This window comes from Equus przewalskii, chromosome 3 (genome assembly GCF_037783145.1).
Source record: "Equus przewalskii isolate Varuska chromosome 3, EquPr2, whole genome shotgun sequence".
In the NCBI taxonomy this organism is placed as follows: Eukaryota; Metazoa; Chordata; class Mammalia; order Perissodactyla; family Equidae; genus Equus; species Equus przewalskii.
This window is the reverse complement of record NC_091833.1, coordinates 63,586,081-63,612,199: the sequence shown is the minus strand read 5'-3', so window position 1 is coordinate 63,612,199 and position 26,119 is coordinate 63,586,081. Positions and strand designations below refer to the sequence as shown.

At 37.9% G+C, this 26,119-nt stretch overlaps 1 protein-coding gene across 15 annotated transcripts in view; it reads left to right on the top strand.

The window, feature by feature from the left end:
- The window catches only part of SLC4A4 (solute carrier family 4 member 4), a 396,172-nt gene that overhangs the window by 291,321 nt on the left and 78,732 nt on the right, over nt 1-26,119 (top strand). For all 15 annotated transcript variants that reach the window (XM_070614690.1, XM_070614693.1, XM_070614692.1 and 12 more), the window contains 5 exons: nt 3,039-3,126; nt 5,387-5,541; nt 6,195-6,308; nt 8,366-8,540; nt 23,322-23,455. In XM_070614690.1, coding sequence (XP_070470791.1) covers nt 3,039-3,126; nt 5,387-5,541; nt 6,195-6,308; nt 8,366-8,540; nt 23,322-23,455 — 666 coding nt within the window. The remainder of the gene's footprint in view (nt 1-3,038; nt 3,127-5,386; nt 5,542-6,194; nt 6,309-8,365; nt 8,541-23,321; nt 23,456-26,119) is intronic.

Genomic DNA, 26,119 nt, shown 5'->3' with positions numbered 1-26,119 from the left:
AAACAGCTTTGGTTGTGAAAGGAGTTTTCAGTACATTATAAAAGCTGAGTTTGGCAAGATGTACTTCTATCATAAAAGTTGTAACAGCTTTTGCTTCTTTGAGGGTTAAAGGGGAGAGAACATGTTTCAGACAGAGGGAACTTCAACTTGATGAGTTGTCTGTGTTGTTAGTTTTCCCAGATCTCACATCCTTGTTTCAACAATACAGTCCAAATTAGAGTCTTCTTAAGGGTCTCTGTTCCTACAGATGAAATTCGACTTGAGATGGTGTTTCCTGCTAGTTACAGATGGCTAGATTTCATCTCTATATCATTTTAAAGAGGTGGATTTACTGAATGGTTCCTGACTGGTGCCATGTGAAAATTTTAACTATGTAACATGTTATTTCTATTTGGCACTTGATGATTTTCCATTAAAGAATATGTATATGGCTTTTTAAATAAAAATTTACATTACCCTGGAAAGAGGAATTGTGCCTTTATATTTAGGTTACTGAAACAATATTATTCTCATATACTGGGTTTATTGCTATGATATATGTTATAGGCATCATTGGTCTGCTACTTCCATTCATTCTCTGGTACTATTTAGCAGAGACCAGAGTAAATATTTATAGAAAATGTATGCCCTCATCTCACAGGATTTAACTGAGAGATTCATTACTCTATCAGCTCTTGGAATAGTTACCCATCGTCTACCAAAGTTTATATTTGAGGACTATTAATTACTGGGAGTATTTTACTCACTTTCTAACAAGACAGTACTTTGGCTTTGTTGCCATATCGTCATCCTCATAATGAACTCATGTGTCAGTTGATAAATGTGTGTTTTCATAATGTGTATTTGTAAACTATAATCATGATGGGGATACTAGGGAGAGGTAGGAAGAGGCACAGAGTGGTTCTGGAGATGTTTTAGATACTATGTATTACTAAAAGCTAATATTTAGATACACTGAAATAATAAAAAATGGCAGGCAAAGGAAACCCATTATTTCAAAATATATTAAGTAAAGGATCCAGGTGTTAATATTTTCTCTTTCTGCACTGTATCTGTCCCCTTATGCCTAAAACTATGCCCTTATTGTCCTGCCTGGCAGCTGGCCATTGGTAGCCAGGCCAATAGAATTGGGAAATGTGGCCAGAACTATAGGTGTTTCTTAATGGGATTTGTATTTTGCTTTAGTGGTTAAATATTTTTTGCATGTGTTGCACTCAAATATGTGATCAGTCCCTTTGGAAAAATACATTTTACTGTCATAAAGAAGTACTTTGTAATACTATATGTAGTGGTGTATAATTTAGGTCCATCTTCAAAGGAAGAAAAGTTCTAGTATCAATGGAACTTTGCTGTTAGATCTAAAGTCCAATTCTAATAATGACTTCCTTCATACCTGGACATACTTTCATGCCTGCTGATTGCTTTGCTATTTTATCTACTGTGATAACACTTGAAAGTGAGGGTGCCGCCCCACTCCAGAACTGGTTTCTAAGCAAATACTGAATGGTTTTATGGTTCTTCTAGTGTAAAGTCTGAGTAGTCAAACTTTTGGATACCTTCTTACATTCTTAATTCGTTTCTTTTTTCTTTCCCCTTTGGATTGAATTATATGATGAAAAAATAAAGGAATTATTTATTCAAGGGCCTTTTGGAACAGACTCTAACACTTTGAAGAGTACTTGCTGTCAATCCTTTTTTATTTAAAGTGAGGTATATAAATAAATAAGTAAAAAATAAATTTTACTAAGAAAGTCCTAAGCTGTTCCTAGGCCCATAAAATCTCACCTAAGATTTCTTGTCCTCAGCTAAGTATCCACAACATCTTTTCCCAGGGAGACCTATGGAAGTCATTGTTGGATAGCTTTTCTCTATTGAATCACAACTCTGTTGTATATTGTATAGGTTGGTCAGGTAATATTAGGTAGAATTGTGTGCTGTAAAGAAGAGGAGGTAAGAAGGCCTATCTGCTCTCTGTCATTTACCAGGCACAGTTTGGGGGCTCATCCGTTAACCTTCTTGAGCCTCAATTTCTTCATCACTAAATGAGAATGGGATACCTGCCCTTACTGCAAAGGGTTGTATGGAGTTTAAATGAGGTGATAAATGTGAAATGTTTGGCAAGCTCTAAAAAGCTGTGCAAATATATGATGTGGTCATTTTTATTGTTCTCACTATCTCCACATTAGGTAAGATATGGTCATAAGCAAGGCAGGGATTTATCTGGTGCCTTTTGTATATTTTCTTCTTATTCATTTAGTTAGCAGGTTTCCTTCTCCTCAGTTGAGACATGCACATTTTCCCTGTGACCAGTGAGGGATTCCTTCCAACATGATAAGAGGTGAACCTAAATGGGGAGAAATTCATTATTGCAAGTTTCAGGACCTACTTACTGTGGAGCAATGCTTATGCATTATCAAGAAAACAAGTTTGGAAAGGAAAATGAGGACACACACAAGAAGACTTTTAACTGTCTGTGAATGATGCTTTATTTTGAATTTCTCTCATATTTCTCTTTCTTTACTTTGGCTGTCAGTGTGAGGCTTACTTGTAGAGGACTTGGTTTTTGCTGACTCCCAGGCACTTCTGAGTAGAAACGTTTCTTAGAAGTATGGAGAGGATCATTTGTCACTGCCCATATTGGATAAGGGAAAGTCAGAGAAATCTGAAGATGTACTAAGTCTTTCTAGTTATTGTGCTTAATAGGTTTTCTCCAAAGATTCTGAAAGTCAGTAGAAATGGAGAGAGGAGAAAGTTTAGTAAAGAAAGATTGAGTGACTCATAAAGTGAACCTTTCCTTCTCAGTGAAGAAGCTTCTCAGATTTCCATGCTAAATTCTCCTTTGCTTCCAAATAAACTGAACAATGATTTGTATTTCATGATAGTGTGCAAGAGTATCTTTCATATCACCAAGACTGTTACCTTTGTTTTAAAGATGGATTCTAGACCTAGCCTTTTTATGAACTAGGATAAACAGTTTTATGTATATTGACTTTGATGAATTGTGTTTTATAGCCTTTGCTTCTTTCCTCTTCCGTTAGGTTCTTGTTCATTCTCTTAGGTCCTAAGGGGAAAGCCAAGTCCTACCATGAGATTGGCAGAGCCATTGCTACCTTGATGTCTGACGAGGTAGGGAATGGGGAAGACGATGATCCATGAATATCCTACTTGTGTTGTTTTCATACTGTGATTTGGCTGTCACAATTTATTCACTTAGAATTATGTGGTTACTGCCTTCTTTCTAACATGAGGCACAGTCGTTCATGGCAAATGAGCTGACATCTGCATAGTTTTCAAAAAATAAATTTTATGTTGGAATAAAACATATTTTCCTTTCTTTTTCTAAACATTTTCAATTCTTGAAACTGATATATGTTAAATATTTTTTTAAACGTTCAAGTCACTGTACTAACTTTCTCTCTTAAATGTTTAATATATTCATTCTGGGAATTCAAGTGTCCGTATACCATATTGTTTCAGAAATGATGTGTTCTATAAAATAATGGATAATAAAATGGATAATGCATTTCTTAGGTATTAAAAAGTATGTAACTGTTTTTATGGATTTCTTATCTTGTGGGAAGGAATGATATACATACTAAAATGCATTAGCAACTCTTCCTGCAGAATATCTATTACTTTGGAGTTATGACCTTTCTCTCATAACAGCTTGAATGTCACACACATTTTAGACATGATGAAACTTCAAACTAGTCTCGTAGTAGGAGAAAGACTATTAGAATAGAGATCACTGATTTCTGTTTCTGTGTCTTTCTACCTCACTATTTTACCAAATTATTTGCTTTTGCTTCATTGCTTGATTTGTGAGCTTCTCCATGTGTTAAGTGGAGAATAGGGCATTTAGTTATGGAGTTCTATTTGATGATTACTCAGATGCTTACTTTATTCTGGGACTGAGAGCACTGATGCATAGCTGTGCTGTTTTTTTCCCCTTGAGGGAACTAAGTGTCTCAGTAGGTTCTTTTATTTATTTTTTTGTATGTTTACATTTTCTTTTTTTAAAAAATCCTTCCTCCTAAGATGTATCAATTAGAAATACTTTAGGCTCCAAGTGACAGAAAACCTGACTTATAGTGTCTTAAACAATTTGTGATTTATTTTGCTCACATATTGGGAAATTTGGAGGTAAGTAGTTGCTGGAGTTGGTTTAACTTACCTGCTTCATGATAAATCAAGAGCCAAGGCTTTTGCTTTGTGGTCTTAAGATGGCTACAGCAGTCAGCTCCAGTCATCTCATCTGTATTCACAGCAGGACGAAAGGCAAGGGGTAATGTTAGCTGTATCTTTCTCTTTGAACAGGTCTTCTAAAGCTTTCCCAGACAGCCTTTTTCTTTTATCTCATTGGTCAGAACTATCAGTCCTTATCTACAGGGGAGGCTGGGACAGTGACTCTGGCTCTCTAGCCTCTGTCGTGGGAGGTAGCAAGAGAAAATGAGATTGAGGCTGGCTATGTCTGCCACAGATGATATGCTGGCACTTTGTATTGCCCTCCGTTCAACCCCACAACCCCCAGACCATTACATGTTTTTTGTTTGATAGCTTTTAAAAGTTCTTCTCAAGGAGAAGAAGTTCAGTAGCAATCTTTAAGAATAGGTGAGAGTGTTGAACAGGGGCCATCTTCTCTCCTGGCGACGAAAGAATTTGACTTAAATGAGGTATGAAAGGCTCAGGTTATGTGTAAAGGACTTTCAGATCATCAGCTAGGTTAGAAGACTGGAATGATTGACAAAGGATTATGTGCATTCTGAATCTTCTTCTTTGGATATCTGTATAAAAGACATGAAGCATTTGCTGCCTTAGATGGTTTAATTGCCTTGCTAAAAGATCGACAGATGACCACCTACTTAAAGCTCTTTGCTTTATTTTTGCCAATATAACTCAGATTTTTCTTTTTTAAATAGCTAACATTATTTGTGTGTTTGAGAGCTGCAGTGTTTGGATCTTAACCCGATCTTAACACTCAGCTTGAACTTTTTCTTCTTGAGTTATCAACAATGGTTTGTCCCCATAGTCTTTATTTCAGAGACTGACTCTTCTGTATATTTCTCCAAACCATTTTCATCTGGCTTCCATAGCAACTATATCAGTAATGGTGCACACCAGTGGGAGAGGAAAGGCAATGTTGTTTTACAGTATTGATAGAAAAAAACATATAAAGGAACACAGCTGTTTCTCATGCCTCTACCTATATTCTTTGGGTTCATAATCTGAATCCTGAAATATTTGGGTACAAGCTGAGTAATAGGAAATATGAGAGTATGGTTATAGCAATATTAAGGTGGATTATGGATTGCATTCTTCAGGCTTAACATGGTGTGAGGCCTGTAGAGAGTTTTCTTGTTGGATCAGCACCTCTCTTATTCTTTAGGTGTTCCATGACATTGCTTATAAAGCAAAAGACAGGCAGGACCTGATTGCTGGCATTGATGAGTTCCTAGATGAAGTCATTGTCCTTCCTCCTGGAGAGTGGGATCCAGCGATCAGGATAGAGCCTCCTAAGAGTCTTCCATCATCTGACAAAAGGTAAATTATCAGGCAGTTGGGAGTTTTCATCCTTGAGAAGGAGGTTGTCTTTGGAAAAGGAAATGGGATCAGGCGATTCCCCTAATATTTTCAGATTTCCATTTAACTTGATGTATTATCTAAAATGAATCACATATGTGCCTTGGTTTGGCTTTTCATTGACACTGTAAATAAATGTTATATGTTGTGATGTTCTTCAGTGATTGCAAATTAAAATCTCAGATTATGATATTAAAATATATCACAGTATTTCTATCTTCAATCCAATATATAGAATCAATATATTGATTCTTTGGGGATGTCTAGGGGACTCCCTGTGCATGTGGAAAGATCATTTTACTCAAGATGAGTCCTTGTAGATTTAGGAGGTTAAGAAATTGGATGAGATATTTTAGGAGAAGCTGTTTTCTGAAATCTGATAATTTCCAGGTGAAACATTACACAATTCATTCAACTTCTCTATTCATCCAGTCATTTGTCTTGGCTCTAAGTATAATACTTTAAGAGTTTTCTGTTAGGATGGCAGAAGGAAATAATGATCTGTCTCCCAAAGCATTTTCATTCCATCTCTTCCTTAGCTGGTGCATGACACAGCTAAGAAGCAGATGACTAAAATAAACTGATATTCTGTTGGGCTCTGTTGTCTTGCTTAGAAAGAATATGTACTCAGGTGGAGAGAATGTCCAGATGAATGGGGACACGCCCCATGATGGAGGCCATGGAGGAGGAGGACATGCTGATTGTGAAGAATTGAAGCGAACTGGACGGTAACTGATGGAGTTTTTTTGCCATTCATGATGAGGTTCTCCTTAGAGCAAAATTTCCCTTTATCTTTCTGTCAGCATTTTATTCACATTTGTTCAGCCAACAAATATTTATAGTGTAGCTATTAGTCACAGGCACTGGGGATGCAGCAGTGAATTAAACAAAATCCCCTGTCCTTACAGGTCTTACTTTTGTTGTGGTGGGAGACAAACAATGAGCAAATGAAATGTGGTGATGGTTTTATGGTTTAGGGAGTTTTGCAATGGGAGAAAGGCATTACAATTTTAGATAGGGTGGTCAGAGAAGGCCTCACAGAGAATTCCAACACTTGAGGAGAGTCCTGAAAGAGGTGAGAGACAGACCATGGAGATGTGGGGTGGGGATCAGGAACAGCGGAATGCCTGGGGTGAGCTGGATTGGCACTGAAGCCAGTGACTGGAGTGGAGTGAGTGAGGGGATGTTAAAGAGAAAGTCAGAGAGATCAGGATGTATGTGGCAGGAAGACTGAGTAACGTGACAGTCTTCCTCATTTGGCTTTCATGATTCCATCTCTTCCCTGTTCATTTACTCAAAAGTGGGTAACATGTTACAGAAGTGAGTAACTCACAGGTCATGGTCTCCCTAGCCTGCCTTTGGGAATTCAGGTTTCCCAGATTGCTTCAGCTAAATCTCTTTTCATGATAATTCTTTCTTCTCCACTGTTAAGGTCTTCATTTCATTTGGGGTTAAGTAACATTTTAAGTAGGATACTCATTTTATGAAGGTTCAATTTTTTTAAAACACTGCATTTTTTGGAAAACACAGAAGTATGTCATTTTGATATGCACTTGAATCTGAATAAAATTATTTTCTCCTCCTGATGACCTCCTTGGGTTTCTTTCCCAAATGAAAAGGACGGTATTTCTCTCCCCTTCTTTCTTAAAGAATAGAGAACATAAAACCTTCTCTCCTCCCATTTTTTCCGAATATTTACAAACTATTTCCATTAGGAATATCCTTATTCTTGTCTGCAGATATGAGTTCTGGGATTTAACATTTTTATTTAGTTAGACTCTGATTTCATTCTTCCATATTTCACTTCTCCTAGATGCATCGAGTGTCTGCAGTATGCCCAGTACCACGCACGGCCCTGTGCATACTGAGAAAACTGAAGCAGGACACCCAGACAGATAGACAATACTGATAAAGTGTGATAGCCCGTAGTGGAAATCTGAACTATGAGGGGGGAGTCAAGACTTCAGAGGGAGGTTGAGCTCTGATGGAGGGTATCCTTGGCAGAAGGAACAGCCTGGGGAAGGCTAAAGTGTGAAGTTTGGTTGGGAGGGCGTGTTGACTGGTCTGCTGACATTTGTAATAGGGCTCAGCCTACAGTGCTCTTCTATCACACACCTGCATGACTTCCTCCCTTCGTTTCTTCAGGTCCTTACCCCAAAGCCACCTGTGCAGGAGCCCCTTTCCAGCTCCTCTAGTATTCCAACCACTGCTCCTCTTGCACTTTATAACCCTGTTCCCCACTTAACTTTTTCCTTGATTTTGTAGCAGCATGCATTTTACTTATTTTGTTTGTCCCCTACACAGTAAGTAAACTCCACGAGAGCAGGAATTTTTGCCTGTGTTGTTCACTGTTGTATCTCCAGCACCCACCATAGTGCTGGGCATGTCATAGGGGCACAGTAAACATTTGTGGAGTGAATGAATGAATGTGGCTGGAAAGGAAGCTCTGGTAAGCTTATAAAAGACCTTATAGGATCTGCTCACATGTTCAGATGTTTTTCTTCAGACAGTGAGAAATTTTAACTGATCTACATAATTCACTCTCATCTAAAGACCAACTATCTGGTTTTTAGGGAATGACGCCTAATTTGGTGACCAAAAAAGAGACAGATGAAGAAAACTTATCCCTCCATAGTTTTCTGGTTTTATCTTAAGTGGTTAAATAGTACCTTGTCATTGATGTAAGCATTTTAAATACAAATTCTTTGTCGTTTAGTAAGTTTTCTCTTGGTTAATTTGATGGTAAGTTATTTTACATTGTCACGTTTGCTTTCTCCCTACCCAGGTTCTGTGGTGGACTAATTAAGGACATAAAGAGGAAAGCACCATTTTTTGCCAGTGATTTTTATGATGCTTTAAATATTCAGGCTCTTTCAGCAATTCTCTTCATTTATCTGGCAACTGTAACTAATGCTATCACTTTTGGAGGACTGCTTGGGGATGCCACTGACAACATGCAGGTGGGTTCGGTTTGGGGAAGACACAAATAGTAACAGCCCAGATTGCCTTCCTCACCCCTGCAGCTCGGTTAGAAGCAGATGGCCTTTCAGTTACTCAGCGTGATTTTCTTTCTTTTGCTGGATGCTGCATTTTACTTTGCTTCTGGCCTGCTGCTGTATTTCCAGCATTTTAGTAATTACAAAAATAGCTCGATGAAATCTGGCTTGAGTCACAAGTGGGGAAGAGAAGGGAAGGAAATGAGGATATACAATTCTGTTTGGGCAAAAGCGTATCAGCTGCTTTAATTTTGTGCCGGGCACAAGATTCAGATCTTCTACTACCTTGAATGTAGGGACCGTATACTGTTAAACCTGATGATCACGCTCTTTTCTGGAATGCATGATTAGCTTCATTTTACACATGAGCAAACAGAGACATCAAACAATTGAGTGCTTTGCTCAAGGTTGGATTTGCATATCTATCAGTAGAATTCAGCTTTAAGGAGTACAAGCTAAGAGTTGTTTCTCCTATTCCTGAGTCTGCCTCTCATTAAGTTGTAAAGACTGGCTTGACTTATTTTGTATGAAACCCCAATGTGTTAGTTACTTTGAAGATGGCATTCACCTTCCTTTTGTATCAATAATAGCTAAAGTTTTATCGATAGAAAAGATATTTTTAGACTCCCTCAATCAATTTTAAAAAAACTCTACTTTTAATTGATTCAGTCATTAAGAAAAAATAGTCATTATGCTAGGTGCTAAATACAGAGTAATGAGCGAACCTGATATTCCCATGAAAAGAACCAGATTCAAGCCGTTTTCAAATTCTGTCCTTCTGCTTTACTACTTAATACTGTGTAACCTACGTGACATTTGTAAGCGCTGCCAGCCAGCTTATTTCAAAAAAATACAGCTGATTCTAAAGCATTGCTTTTGTCCACTTCCATTTTTTCCCTGGGCGCATTCGTGTTTTAGATTTCTACCTAAACACAAAAATAAGATGGTGACTACCTATGATATCTATGTTAACCCAAGTAAAAAGGGAGAAGTTACTTTAAACAATTATATTTAGTTTGTTAAGAGCACTTTTATCTTTTAGTCCTTAGCTATCACTGCATAGCATATTACTCTAAATCTTAGAAGCTTGAAACAACCATTTTATTATTATCTCTCATGGTGTTGATGGTGGATGGACCCAGCTGGGTGGTTCTCTCTTTGAGCCTCATACACTTGTAGTGAGATGGCAGCTGATGTTGGAGTCGCCTGAAGGTGTCTTTACTCACCTGCCTGGTGCCTAGGCTGGGATGTCTTGGGGACTGAGGACTTTCCACATGGCCAGCTTGGGCTTTCTCACAGCTGGGCACTGTGATGACTCCCAAGAGCTCATGCTCCCTGGGAAGGAGGCAGTTGCTGCTCTGCTGTGCTTGTTCCCATCTGTATGTGTCCTCAGTATTACTTTATTTTCTGATTTTCGAAGAGAGGCTGAAAACTCAAGTTCTTATGTGACGTCTGGTGATTTTTAAATATTGGCAACTGATTAACATTTTAAAATAACATTGTGCTGGCCTGCGAGCACCTATCTGTGTGTTCCTGGTAAGAGACCTGCAGCATAGGGAACGGAAACCACATGTGGTAGGACACAGAGATGAAGTATACGAAGAGGGCATTTTTCCTTTTATCCTCATTCATAAGGCATGAATGAATAAATTAAATTGTTATAGTGACGTCAGTAATAGAATTTTTATAAAATCTAATCTGTATCCAAATTGGGCAGCTATTCTTCATCCAAATGACAGCATAATGATAACTAAAACAGATCATTCAAGAAAACAAGTGGAAAAGAAAGCATAGGGGAAGCACCTTGAGGCCAGCGTGAGGAAGATAGTACAGGCAGCCACATGTTAAGAAAATAAAGCTGTGATTTTGAGAGGATAGCAAGAACAAAACCTCTTTCTGTCTTTCAGAATATATAGAGACTTTCCTGTGCAGATGAGTTTTTTTTTCTTTTTTGAGGAAGATTAGCCCTGAGCTAACACCGGTGCCCATCTTCCTCCACTTTATATGTGGGACGCCTACCACAGGATGGCTTGCCAAACGGTGCCATGTTCTCACCCGGGATCCGAACCAGTGGAACCCCAGGCCGCCAAAGCGAAACGTGCGAACTTAACTGCTGCGCCACCGGGCTGGCCCCCTGTGCAGATAATTTTAAACACTTTTTTTTAATGGACATTCTTCTTTTTGAGATGGGGACATTATGATACTTCCTATGTGTTAGTTCATTGCCTTTTTAAACTGAATCGAACTCCTTTTCAAACTCATAAAACTTAGCTTTCAAACGCTGCGTCTGAGATGAGGAACAAGTCTGTTAAAGGCTATTGTTGATCCCTCCTGGTGAATTGATTTTCATAGAAGTGAGTTCTTGGGAAACTATAGGATTCTGTTTGGTAACATATGTAGTTAATATGGGTGTTTTTCTCCTCTGTGATCAATGACACAGGAAGGGCCTTGCTGGCAGAGTAACATGATTTCTGGGTTCTGAAGACTTTAGGAGAAACAGAAATGCTCTCCGCGTGTCAGGATAAGTAATCCACTGAAGTGACCATTGCTGGATGTTACTCCTGGGAGTGGACTTAATTCATAGTATCTAACGCAAACCTATGAGGGTATATACTGCGCAGAGTTTGATCATTTTATTAGTAGATTTTGTAACCTCCATTGATAATTTCACTCAAACCGCAAACTCATCATTTTAAAAGTTTCTCTGAATAAAAAGATTAGACATATTTTTCTCTCACTTCTGAAGCCTTTTTCTTTGAAGAAACCTTGGCAAAGTACCCTATGAGCTGCATATGGACATTTTGGTCAATAATGGAACCAGGACAGTGGTCCCATCATATTATAATAGAACTGAAAAATTCTTATTGCCTACTGATGTTGTAGCTGTCGTAATGTCGTAGCACAACGCATTACTCACCTGTCTGCGGTGATGCTGGTTCAGCAAACCTTCAGATCCTTCAGGAAGTATTTCAGAAGAAGGCTTTGTTATCACAGGAAATGACAGCTCCATGCATGTCATTGCTCCTGAAGACCTTCCATTGGGAAAAGATGTGGAGGTGGAAGACAGTGATATTGATGATCCTGACCCTTTTTAGGACTAGGCTAATATACATGTTTGTGCCTTAGTTTTTAACAAAAAAAGTTTAAAAAAGTAAAACAAAAAATTAAAAATTTTAAAAAGATAAAAAGACTTGTAGAATGGGACGTAAAGGAAGAAAATATTTTTGTACAGTTGTAGAATATGTTTGTGTTTTAAGCTGTGTTATTACGAAAGAGTGAAAAACTTAAAAAAAATTTAAAAGTTAAAAAAAAGTAAAAAAGCAGGGCTGGCCTGGTGGCGCAGCAGTTAAGTTCACACGTTCTGCTTCTCGGCGGCCCAGGGTTCGCCGGTTCGGATCCTGGGTGTGGACATGGCACTGCTTGGCACCCCATGCTGTGGTAGGCATCCCACGAATAAAGTAGAGGAAGATGGCACGATGTTAGCTCAGGGCCAGGCTTCCTCAGCAAAAAAGAGAAGGACTGGCAGTAGTTAGCTGAGGGCTAATCTTCCTCAAAAAAAAAAAAAAAAGAAAAAAGTAAAAAAGTTAAAGTAAGACAACGTAAATTTATTATTGAAGAAAGAAATATATTTTTTTATAAATTTAGTGTAGCCTAAGTGTACAGTGTTTATAAAGTCTACAGTAGTGTGCAGTAATGTCCTAAGCCTTCACATTCACTCACCACTTGCTCATTGACTCACCCAGAGCAACTTCCAGTCCTGCAAGCTCCATTCATGGTAAGTGCCATATACAGGTGTGCCATTTTTGATCTTTTATACTGTACTTTTACCGTACCTTTTTTGTGTTTAAATATGTTTAGATACACAAATCCTTACCATTGTGGTACAGTTGTCTACCGTATTTAGTAGAGTAACATGCTTTACAGGTTTGTAGCCTAAGAACAACAGGCTATACCATAGAGCCTAGGCTTGTAGTAGCCTATACCATCTAGGTTTGTGCAATTACTCTCTGTGATGTTCACACAATGCCTAAATTGCCAAATGATGCATTTCTCAGAATGTATCCTTGTCGTTAAGTGATGTGTGACTGTACTACAGTTTGGTACTTCTAGAAGTCACAGTGGGTTGCAGAAACACTGAAAAAGAGGGATAGAAAATTAATGGTTGTTAATATACATTCATTGAACTGATAGTCTATTATCAATTTCTTTTGGGTGGAACAATACTATTATTAAATGGATGCATAGATTTAAGCACTGGGTTAATCTGTATAAATAGAAATTGACTAGAGCATACACACACACCCCCAACTCAATAGTTATATAGTAAAGATACATATCCTAGTGTTTTAATATGAAAAATTTTACCTAAAAATCATTGTGTTAGGTTTTCTTACAGTGGTAGATGACTTAGATTGGTGTGTCTATTGGTTTCATTTATTTTAAGGACCAGGGAGTAAGGTGATTTAGTATTTGAAGAGTATCTCAAGACTGAATTTTGATGCTCCAGCAGTGGAAGTCTTCCTAACTTGACATCAGGACGGCAAAATATTTCGAAGATTTGATTACCTGTACTACCCTTAACTCACTCTCTCCATGTATTTCATAATAACACTCCACAAAGAAGACTTGTACCATTACATTGAAAAACTATTGGGCATTATCTTGAAAGGCAGAACATTTGCATACCACACAACCCATCAGTGTTACTCCTAGGTATGCCATGGGGAAAATTTCGTACCTGTGCACCGGGAGCAATAAGAAGAAAGCTCATGGCAGCACAGACCATGGTATTTTTTTTCTATTATGAAAAATGATAGTTTTTAACAGTAGAATTGATTAATAAATTGTGGAAGATTGACACAATAAAACAAACAATCATGAAAATAAATAACACAGAACCACCTAGATGAATTGTGGATGCTTAGACCCAGATCATTTCATAGGTCTATGGCAGAGGTGGATTCATTCCTTTGTAAATATTTACTGAGTGTCTACTGTGTTGCAGACACTATTTTAAGTGCTGGGGATACAAAGTAATAAAAATCCCTCTTCTGATGGTATTTACGGTCTAGAGTATTGATGAAGTGATCTTTTTCTATAACCCCAAGAGATTCCAGCAGTGGTGTGTAATGGGCTTATTTAGGGAATGAAGTCCCCTGGTTTCATTGGACTTTCTAAACACTAGATCACGTCTAAGCATAAAAACATTGGCACAGCCTGAAATAATCTTCAATTATATCATAAGCCTTCGTAAATGTGGCAGTAGGTTATTCTCAAAAGCACAGGCAGCTCAAGTGAGTCAACTGAGAACAGTGTCCTTGCTTTTAAAGGCAGACAGCTCAGAGATGGTTCACTTAGGGCCTTTATAGTCAGGCTACAAATAGACACGGGTGCTGGGTAGAAACATGTTGTGAAAACAGAGATGAGTCACTGCACTGCTGTTATTTAAGCAAACTCTTCTGCCGGCTTCTGTTCAGGAGGTCTTGCTTGCTCAAAGACAGGAATTTTCATTTGAACATTTATTTCAGAGCTGAAATATGCATATACATGTATGTGTATATTTAATATTCACACACATATAATGGGGTATATATATTTAATAATGACATATATACATATATGTCGTGATGTATATAATGATATGACTATCATTATACTTTCTACATATATGTGTGTGTGTCTGTGTGTACGTATGTATCTCATTAGAAGTGGATTTGGGAGCCATATGGATCATTTCCCATCAAACTATATTCAAAATAAAACAGTTGAAGCTGTGATGGCTCCAAATATAATCAAATTATAATGGCAACATAGATGACTGTGAATTCCCCAAATTGACATTGGCATGTGCATTTTGACCATCAGGCTTCTCTGAGAGGACTCTAAGGCTTACAGAGTGGGTGTTCCTGGTTTCCTTGTTAAGTGTGGGCAATTAAAGTTTAGCTTGGGCTCTGGAAGTGACTGAACTGCTTTGCCAAGAGTTGGCCTTACATTCATCTAGGATCCAGCTCTGGCTTCTGACTATTTCCTGTTCTTAGAGCTCAACAACAAAGGACTAGAGCAAAGGCTTTGGAGGTCCAGGAATTGTGCAATACTCTTAGCCTTTTCAGTAACTCCCACCATAATGACATTTTGGTGTCTGCCATACTGTCAAGCAAACAAGAGCTTTTCAGCCTTACCAGCCTAAAAACATATCCTTTCCATAACTAAACTCTCTGTGACCATGCATGCCTCATGTGCATGTCAATGGGTGACTCATTGCACTGTATTTCTCTTCTTGGTTGCTAAGCAGATATACTGTTCTATTCATTTAGATACTTCTAATTAAACTGTTAAATGTTGACTTAAATATTTATGGATAGCTTAGTCTATGGGCAAGACTCTGATATACAAGCACTTTTTGATACTTTGTGGCAAGTCTTTGTGTTATTTAAAAGTTTTTCTTCTTAGCTTTATGGAGCACTAAAAGGTATTTCAACTTAAATCAACATTGTTGATTGTGAATGACTGAGCACAGTCTAGAATAAAGACTGAGCGAAGTCATTTTAATTTTTTTCCAGGAGTAAATATAGTCCTATTTTCACAAACCTTTTAGCAAAAGAATACAGTAGGATTGTTAGAATTCTGCGAATATTGTGATATTTATGGAGCCTAACAGAGCATATTTTGAGGGAACTTGTCTCATGTAAGGAACGTGTATAGCTGGCGTCTCCAAATTTGAGGCTTTATTTTAACATGCTGCTGTGCTAAGAATATTTAATCAATCTGCTGAAGTTGGAAATGTAGCATTTCTTATTCACATATGATACTCCTCAATAAGATAGACACTTCTTTTCAAAGCTTATCATGTGTAATTTATAACAGCAAGATTAATGCAAATTGATAATTGCTTTACTATAGTAAGGACTGTTTAGTCATTTTAAATTAACTGAATGTTGCACTTTGGCACCAAAATGCATTTCTTCCTTGAAGTAGAAATATAAAGTGGCATGTTAATTTGCACCAGAAATATATTCCAGTTTCAAAAAGTTAGGGATAGTCTGTTGGAATCATACAATTGGGTGGGAAAAAATAAATGTCTACTGACAAGTAAGAAGCTGTGCATTGCTTACTCACCTTCAGTGTCTACTGGCTGTTTCTTTTCCCAGGAAGGAACTTTAACTTTAAATAATTTTCTTTACTTCATGTACAAATCCTGAATTAAACCAGTTTTATTGAAATTCAGTAATTTGTGACCAAATTTCACTTACCAGAACCTTATTTGGGGGTTTTTTCACTTCAAAGACCTTTGTCAACTTTATTCTTTTGGTAATCACAAAATGATAGTGATTTGGGTGGGCTGGGGATCCCAAGTGATGCTAAATTCTAAAATTATTTGGTGTTTGGCTTGAAATTATTTTGAAATAGCTTTATTTTGATAAGATATAACTGTGCATTGTAGAAAATGCAAACAATACAGAAGAATTACATAGAAGGTAATTTTGCCCTTAAACCCATCATCGAGAAATAACCATTATTAACATTTTCATGACCATGTTTTTGTACATCTTGCAATGCATGTGTACACAGATAGATCGGTATATAGGATTTTATATCAATGAGGTCATATATACATGCTGTTTCATAAAATGACTAGTATTTCATAGAAGTCTATCCACTTCAATATGGATCTTGAGCATCATTTTTTTTTTAAAGATTTTATTTTTTTCCTTTTTCTCCCCAAAGCCCCCCGGTACATAGTTATATATTCTTCGTTGTGGGTCCTTCTAGTTGTGGCATGTGGGACGCTGCCTCAGCGTGGCTTGATGAGCAGTGCCATGTCTGCGCCCAGGACTCGAACCAATGAAACACTGGGCTGCCTGCAGCGGAGCACGCGAACTTAACCACTCGGCCACCGGGCCAGCCCCATTGAGCATCATTTTTAACGACATCTATTTATGTACATGACGCATGTACTTTAATTTGCTTAATAAATCCCCTATTAGTGGACTTTCAGTTTTTCCCAATTTTCTCAGTTATAAACAAACAGTAGTGCCTAACTACATTTCATTCTTTGTAATTACCTCCTTAGAGTAAATTCCTAGCAGAGTGATTGTAGGATATGCTTGTTTTTTTAATATTCATTTCAAATTACACTCTACGTAAGTTATACCAATTATAGTTCTACCAATAATGGACAAGAGTGCCCACTTGCCCACACCCTTACAAAAACAAGATTTTGTTCCGCATTCTCATTTTTGTCATTCTGTGGATTGAAAAATGATGGCTTATTCAAATTTATTTGATTTTTTAGTGAGAGTGGATATCCTTTCACATTCTTATTGCCTACCTATGCTTTATATTTGTGTCCTTGGTATATTTTCCTTTTCAGCATTCATTTTTTTCTCATTAACTTGTGAGAACTCTTGGTATAATAAGAATATTTTCCCTTTGCTTGTCAGAAATATCACAAATATATTTTTCCTACGTCTACCATAAATCTTTAACTTTATTTATGGTGTCTTTTGCTGTACAGATTTTAATTATTATGTAGTCAGAATCTTCAATCTTTTATAGTTTCTTGTTTTCATGATATATTTAGAGAGTTTCCCTACCCCAACATTAGAAAAATATTTATCCACATACCTTAGTTCTTTTATGTTTTCATTTACATTTTTTATCCATCTGGGATTGATTTGTGTGTAAGGTTATACTGGCATTTGATGTTTGGGCACTTCCCATGATCCGGATACGTATGCACAGCTCTTCAAACAAAAAAAATATTGCAAAGCCTCCGTGGTCTTGCCCATTCCTTCCATTAGACCTGGAGTTGAAGCTCTTGGCAAAGCTTTTGGCTCGTACTTTTCTTCAAACGGAGAAAATCTGTCTTTGAAGTCTTCCATCTTTTTTCAGTTCCTGCTGGGCAGTGTGAACAGAAATCCTGTTTATGACGACAAAGCACTTTTAGGCAGAGAGGATGGCAATAAGGATTTGGCAGGTGTGATCTGTCAGGGCAGAAATCACTGATTTAGAGGCTGTAGCTACAGAGGTGAAATGAAAAATGAGGGTTGTAGATCCACTCTTCTTCCCCAGTGTAGATGAATGGTCTGTGTAAATGCCCCCCTTAACAATGCTGGCAGGTGGTGCTTATTTTGAATGAGGAGGGAAGGCTGTTTGAATGAGTGTACCTCAAATTTGGGCCACATGAGAATCACCTGGGAACTTTGACAAACACTGATTCCCCAGGCCTGATCTTCAGAGATCCTGATTTAATTTTTCAAGGTGGAGATAAAGAATCGGGTTTTGTTTTTCCTTAAAAATAAGCTTCCCAGATAATTTTTATATGACCCAAATTGAGTTAGATACTTGCATCATTTCTCCACTTATTTTTATGCTTTTCTTTTTTTGGGTGAGGAAGATTGGCCCTGAGCTAACATCTGTTGCCAATCTTCCTCCTTTTTTTTTCCTCTTCAAAGCTCCAGCACAAAGCTGTATACCCTAATTGCAAGTCATTTTAGTTCTTCTATGTGGGATGCTGCCACAGCATGGCTTGATGAGCAGTGTGTAGGTCCACACCCGGGATCCAAACTGGTGATCCCCAGACCGCTGAAGCAGAGCATGCAAAATTAACCAATTGGCCATGGGGCTGGCCCCCTCCACTTATTTTTGATCATGTGGCTTGGCTTATGCTCGGGACCTGACATCAAAACTCCTGCAGGTAATTCAGATCTGACTGCCTCTTTCCAATGGGCATCTTTGGGTGGCATTAGGCTGCATCATTTTTCTTGGCTAAACTTGAGATTCAAGGCTCATCTAAAGAAATTTAATTTTGTTATTCAGCATTCTACACAGTCTGGATAAAGCACCAACATGGGCTGAAATTTCTCTTTTTATGGTTAGAAACGTTTAATTTTTTTAAAAAAGCTTGAAATATAACAATAATGTTGATGAATGCTTTATCATTTACTGCCCCCCAAATATTTTGTTTTCCAAGTTTTACTTGGTGGGAAATTGTCAAAGAAATAGAAAATCTTTTGTTTTCTTGGACAGTTATGGCACTTTTCTTCTATTATTGCCACTCCACCTTCCCAAACAGGGTTGTAATTATTAATCCAAGTAAGAAATTCTTTAATAAAAAGGACATAAAACAACAAACATTATTCTTTAGTGTTATGTAAATATACTAAATTGCAATAAAGTCAAAGTTGAAGCACACATTTTTAATTTTTAATCTTTTGTCATCTTTTGAACCTGCTTGCTTTGCATTAGCCATAACAGGCATGATGGTCCTGCCAGCCCTTGTCACAAGTTGCTCAAAGGCGTAAACTGCTGGTGTTACCAATCATGGTTGAATTTCTTTCTTTTTTTCAGAATCTTGCTCCCAGGGGTCTGATTTCTTTTATGCATGACTTTTCTATTATGGTATGTGTGCTGCTTTTCTTGGCTGATTTGTCAAACAAGGACCATCTTTCGTTTAACTTCATACCCTGATGTCAGCAGAAAAATGTTCACAAATTATTTCAGATGTGGATTTTTACTTCATTGCGGTCAAGTAAAACAAACTATTTTGTTTTATGATAGCTGATTCCATGTGTTTAGTAACACAAGAAATGAAAAGAAACAACTCTCAATGGCTATAGTGTTGCCCAAGGCTTCTGTTGATTTAGAATTTGATCTGGGAAATAGCGAGCATCTAAAGAGTCTTTTTTTCCCTTTTCCTCTGAGAATTAATCTTTGTCTTTTCTTTTCATGTCACTCCTTTGAGTTTCTCTCTCATCTCCTTCCTCTTTTGAAGAAAAGAGAAATAACGGAGGTAGGTTGTGAGGAAGGGGATGAGAAGCAGTGAAGAAAAGTGAACTAACATTTTATCTCTACTTTATCCTTAGCTCTTTATATATTATTGTCTTCTTTAGTCCAAATAATTATCCTGTGAAATAGCCATTGATTTTACAGAAAAGAGAATTAGGATTTAGAGAAGTTCGTGACTGCTGGAGCTGAGATGTAAACTCAGATATCCCTGACTCCGAGACATGCTCTGTGCTGAACCACCATGGAAATCATCTAGTTCAAGTTCCTTATCTAAATAAATACATTATGTATATGTTACTATTCATGAAAAACATATAATCTGTCAGAGACTATGCTAAACACTTTGTATACATTATCAATCTAATATGCATACTAACTGTATGAGGCTTAGCGAGACTTAGTAACTTGCTTCAAGACAATGATTAAATGTCAATGAGTAAATGAGTCTAGATGTCGACTTGAGATGGCCTGACTCCAGAGTTCACTGTTGTACGTATATCATCTCAATATTTTTCTCCTACATGAAGAAACTAAAATTGACAAAGGTTAAGTGACATAACCAAGATCATCAGGTGTTTGGTGGCGGAACGAAGTCTAGACTCTAGATTTCCTGACTGCTGGTTGGTTGCTCTTTCTCCTGTTCTACTGTTGATGACTCTTGATGAGAAATGGAATAAAAGAAAAGCCAAACCAAAATGGAGCTGGAGCGCTTTGTGGAGCCTGATTCTGCACCACTTCAGAGCTCAGCCGTCTGCATTCTCATGAATTGCTAGGGAGTTTGTTCCTCTGTGAGAAATCAGGTGTAGAAGTGTTTTTTATGAATTATAGCTATGAAAAATACACACATCCACACATTGGTTTCCTTTTTTATAATAGTGAATGCTGAATATAATAAATCAGAAAAGGGGTTTCTGATAGTTCACCTTATAAATTGCTTTAAATTCTAGTTACAGTTAAACTAAAGTTATTTATTGCACGAGATTATCTTTTAAATTTCTGTATTGTCAAGAGTAACATGTCAAAATGTGGTTAAAATAGTTCTTTTCTCAGAAACTCTGGAAGCATCTCTATGTTTAAGCAAGTTTCCAGTGCAGTGTGTATAATAAATCACCTGTCTCTGTTTCAAAATTGTCAGCAACAGAATGGAAACTAGCACTTACCAAAGGATCAAGTACTGAATTAAAAATAATCTGCCTTTTAACAGTCACATGGCTTCCATAAATCAAAGCTGATTTTCTGGAAGAAATTAGTTGTTATCTTTACTGAATGAGCAACAATGGCTGTTGCCCTTTGATTAGTGGAACCTAGAGGGCAATTTGGGTGTTTCTTCTTCGATTCCTTTAGCGTTTCTTGTGTGCCTCTGGAGCACGTGGAGGGACAGTGTACAGCACGATGGGAGGAAGAGAAACATGCTGACCCCGGAGACCCTGTTCGTGCCCTCACAGAAATTAACAGCATTGTCAAATCGAGTAGAGAATTGTTAATCTCACATTCCTCCTTTCTTCCTTCCTGTTCTCTCTTACACCTAGGCTGTGCTGTGTTTTGTTTCTGCAGTAGTAATGAGAAATAGGCACTCCTCCATGCTTGATAAAGAATGATACAGTGTAACTTTGCTTATCACACATACCCAGAGTGTGACTTGTCCTGCCACGTGGAGCATTCCAGTTCTGCCCTTTCATGTTACACACACTAAAGTAAGTCATGAAAAAGAAAGATAATTTATAAAGACATAAAAAGCCCAATGTCAATGCAAAGGGAGTGAAAAACTGCATGTCTGTGAAATTCCCAGCTAAAGGCACAGCTTTTGTTCTTGCTAAGGGTGAGGTAGTGGTTGGGCAGGTACCCATACTCCAAAGCCTTGTTGTGCACATTGAATATGCATTTGCTCATATCATTGAACCCCCCTGAATCTCATTGTCTTCACATGTAAGAGATCAAGACTAATACTATTTGTTGGGCACAAGGGAATTTCTTCTCTGCGTCATTGCAGCCTGGTTCTGCTAGCCTTGCTTGTTATTCTGCTTTCTGCCCTCTGAGGAGGAATGAGGTGGATACTCTGATTATGTGTGGAAGGGCTATAAAATAACGAGATGGCACCCTTCAGCCACGCAGTAGAACTCACATCCATGGAAATAGGGTCCCCTTCTGGCAGATTTTCAAACCTAGACTTCTTGGACAGTAGTTTTTCTGAGTTGTTTCGGAATGTGTCCCCTCGCCATGTGAGAAGGCAGTCTTATTACTTGTCAACCCTTGTTTTTTTCCCCATCCCCACCACAACCACATTATTATGTAGTACTGGTCTAAAGGATTTCCTGAATTGAACTATACCCTTAAAAGAGGAGGATGTGCTATTGCCAGTGTCTTTCTAAGGAGAATATTGTTGGCTCTGAAGCAGTGTAAGAAACATTTTGAATAAACACTGTAATAGGGGTCTCCTAGGATGGCTTTTGAGTGGAGATGGCACTTAGTGTATTTAGTTCTGTAAGTTGATTTTTAAAAATCAATTTCTTTATAATCATTTTGTGTATATTACATGATAAGTAATGAAAAGTTTCTGGAGAACTTTTGAGGAAATGGGAAGAGGTGACTTAGTGAGGCTGACAGATGGATATGTTAACTGTTGGGGGTTGGGGGTAGGGAATGACTGAGGGGCATCTCAGATTCCCCAGAAATTCACTCTACTCTCGTCAGAGGGTGGTTTAGATTAAGAGGTAACTTGTTTTATGTAAACATAAATCATACTTCTATGAATAGATAATTTATCGTTCAGTTGAAGAGGGCACTCTTCCTAGTACCGTTTTGTTTTAGTATACACGTAAAGTTAGAAAGATCACATAATTTACCTGTACCATGTAAATTAATTTACCACTAAAGATGATTGTGTGTCTTTTAAAGCTATAGAATGTCTTTATCTACTCATTTGAAAAATGTTTTATCTCACAGGTTTTGTGGTTAAGATTTATAGCCTTATTATGAATAAAGGGTTTCTGTCACCTCTTTATATTTAAAAATCACCTCTTGATAAAATGCTATTTTAAGTTTACAAAAGGACCTTCCCACAAATAAACATGTGCTTTTCTACCTGAAGTTTGAAATGATGAAAAATATAAGAAACAGGCTAGTTTGCCATCTGATCCCACATGATTTGATTAAGAAATTTGGGATGATTTTATAAGTCAGTGATGTTGATAGCTCCTGTTTTTTTGTTCTTATTATGCTAAAGGCAAATAATGGGTTGATTTCCAGAGATATAACTACAAGGAGATATGGCCACAAAGGTTTAGCTGTTCGTGTCTCTGCACATTTTTTTCCTCTAAGATAAAGTAAATTGAAGCTCTTGTGTGTTTACATTGGACAATGAATGCCTAATAAGACTATTTTTTGGAATTGATGTCTTAGTGATTGCAGGATAGAGGACAAATCACTTTTTGTGTCCCATTTGCTCCCTCCTCCACATGGAAACCTTTCCTCTGGGAAAAAATAGCTTTTGTGCATGGAATGTAGCTACTTATAAGTACCTGCTATGTGCAAGGTGAAGTCGAGCTCAAACAGACCCTGAAGATAACCACAAAGAAAAATGCCACCCAAAGGACTAAATGACATCTACCCACTTGGTGGGATTGTGTAATGTGATTTTATGTGCAGACGCTTCCACTGATCTTTTAGAATGGGTTGGAGTCACCTTTTGTTGTCTCTGGTCAACCACCAGTCATTACAGTCACTATAGTTCTTTGGAGCAATTCAGCCCTTGGAGTATGGTAGAATGACTAAATCATGTGTATAGTGAAAGAAATGGTGATATTCATACTGGTAAGGCTCTTTATTCTTCAGATCTGTTTGATATGATTGCTACAGCCCTCCTAATAGCATATTCAAGTGGCTTAATTTCCCTAGTGACGTCATACATAGGAAGAAAAAGATGTGTTTCTTTTAACACCTATGTTTTCTTTCTACTAGGGCGTGTTGGAGAGTTTCCTGGGCACAGCTGTCTCTGGAGCCATCTTTTGCCTCTTTGCTGGTCAACCACTCACTATTTTGAGCAGCACCGGACCTGTGCTAGTTTTTGAGAGGCTTCTGTTTAATTTCAGCAAGTATGTATATACATATCTAATCATAAATTAGGATTAATTGTAGAGCATTCGTAGTCTAGACAGAGCACAGAATAGTAATTAGGTAGAAGAGAATATGGGATTTTTTTTTTTGAGGAAGATTAGCCCTGAGCTAACATCTGTGTCAGTCTTCCTCCACTTTGTATGTGAGTCACCGCCACAGCATGGCTGACGAGTGGTGTAGGTCCACACCTGGCACCTGAACCTGTGAATCTTGTGCCACCGAAGCAAAGCACACCGAACTTGACCACTACACCACGGGGCCGGCCCTGAGAATGTGGGAATTTTAAGATTTAAGGGATGAAAGGCGCTTAAACATTAGGTAGTCCAGCACTCATTTTACATTTGTTTCAACTGAGCCCCATATGTCATATTATCTGCTTGCCCTCTCCCCCATTATTCCCTGCCTTGTTGTCCTGCTTTGTGTCTCAGGAGGCAGACCCTGTGGACTACAACACCCAGGCTCCTTTGCCCTCTGGCTTCCTGTTGGGTCTGGCTAGTGCAGAGCATCCGTAGGTAGGAAGAGAGAGAGAAGTCAGAGTATATCTGCCTCCCCACTCCTCACTGACTCTGCTTTACCACCACAGTCTGGCAGTGTCTTGTTCCCTGAGCATAGCCCCTGTCAGGTGGCTTCTCCACCCTGGCTCTAGCCCTCACCAGGCTCTGGCAACTCTGTTCCTCTTTGGGCCTTTTCAAGCTGGGAAGTAGAAATGACTTCCTGCTGTTGCTAGTCCCTGAGTGCCTCGCCATTGTCTGTTACTCACACCTCTTCAAATAGCCCATTTATTAAATTTTCCTCAGAATCCCACTTGAGAATGCCTTCTGTTTCTTGCCATGATCTTGACTGACACACTAGAGAGATGAAATGACTTGTTCAAGATCACATGGCTCATTAATGCCAGAGACTGGATGCTTCTATGATCCACTGCTCCTAACCCCAATTCCAGTGTTCTTAACTAAAGGTACATTTCAAGACTCGGCTGAATAATACCTAACATTTATTGAGGGCTGACCATATATTGAGTATTATCCTAAGCACGTTATATGTACCACCTCATTTAATTCTTGTAGCCGTCCTGTGAGGCGGGGACCATATGCTGTTTTATAGATGAGAAAGCAGGCGTGGAGTGGTAAGTAATTTGCTAAAGGTTACATCACCAGTTATTGGCAGAGCAGGGATTTGAATTCCCCCTTTCTGGTTCCAGAGCCTACATCTCTCACAGAGTCACTAGACGCTACTAATGGGCATGACAATTATGATATCAATATTTTCTTTTAGAAACTAATGGATCATTTAGAGAAGGAGAAAATTGAGTTAAGTGAATTATCCAAGTGGCCACATTAGCATACAAATAGATTCAAAATCAAATTGGGTCTTCTGGCCTCTTTCTAATGAACTTGATACCTCTAAGAGAGACGCGCCTTTACTGGCAGGTCACAGTCCTTAGACAGACTGCAGACATTCATACGACTGGCTAGTACTCCTTGTTGGAATTTCCATATTCTTATATCGTTCTAGATTTTTAGAATTTTAATGTTAGAAATGTCATCACTTACATGATACCTCATGGACTTAAAGACTCATGTATAGTCTTTGAAACTGTGTGCCATCAAAATGATCGCAAGATAGAGGAGGGAATGAGGATTTAAAACTAGTTTTTTGAAAACTGGGTTGACAGCATCAGGGAGGGTCTTCTGAGAATTTCAAATTCCAAATTTCAAATAATGTTGTGAGTTTTCTGTAGATCATTACCACAAATCCCTCCTCCATCATAATTCTCAGAAGAACATTGGAAAGAATTCTGTTAATGTCAGTTTATAGAAAGAGTCAGAGTTTTTATATGTTTAAGAAAACATTGTGTGAGACAAGAAAGCCTTTATGGAAAGATTAAACAAGCATGTATTATAAACAGGAACAAACATGCACAACCTTTGCAGAAAGATTTATTGGATGCAATGTGATCAGAGCCTTAATCTACAGAAAATGTTTGCATCCTGGTTTACTTTAGATAATTGTAGGATAGAGATTATTTCCTTTCACTAAGCAAATTCCCTTCTCACTTTCTCTTCTGTTTCATCATAATTGGTAATGTAAACATAGTTCCAAGTGATTTATTTGAAAACAGTTGTAAAACAACACAAGAAACATTTGAGAAACCGTGCTTTAAATCCGTCACTGAGTAACATGTGGTGCTTATGTGGCAAATCTTATTATTTTATTTATAATGCTGTATCATTTGCTTTTATATTATAACAGCAATGCTAATATTTTGTCTAGATACAGAGTATTTGCATAGATCACTATTTCCCAAAGTGTTTTTTATCAATTACTAGTCCCATTAGCCATTTTATGAAAAACAAAAAAAGCTTCTGTGATTCTAATATGTCTAGGAAGTGCTGTATATTATCTCCTGCTCTTGGTAACTCACTTTACCCTTTAGCTTACTAAGAGATCTGAGAAGTCCTTCGGTAAAGAAACTGTTTGACTCTGTTTTGCCCAGATTTTCCCCAACATAATTTTACCATTTTTTGAGACAGATGAATCCTTCTTTTGTAGGATCAGTGGACTCAAACAGTAACTCCACATAATCCCCAGATACATCTCTGACACGAGATGTAGGTTTTAATGTTTGCCCTGTAAACTGG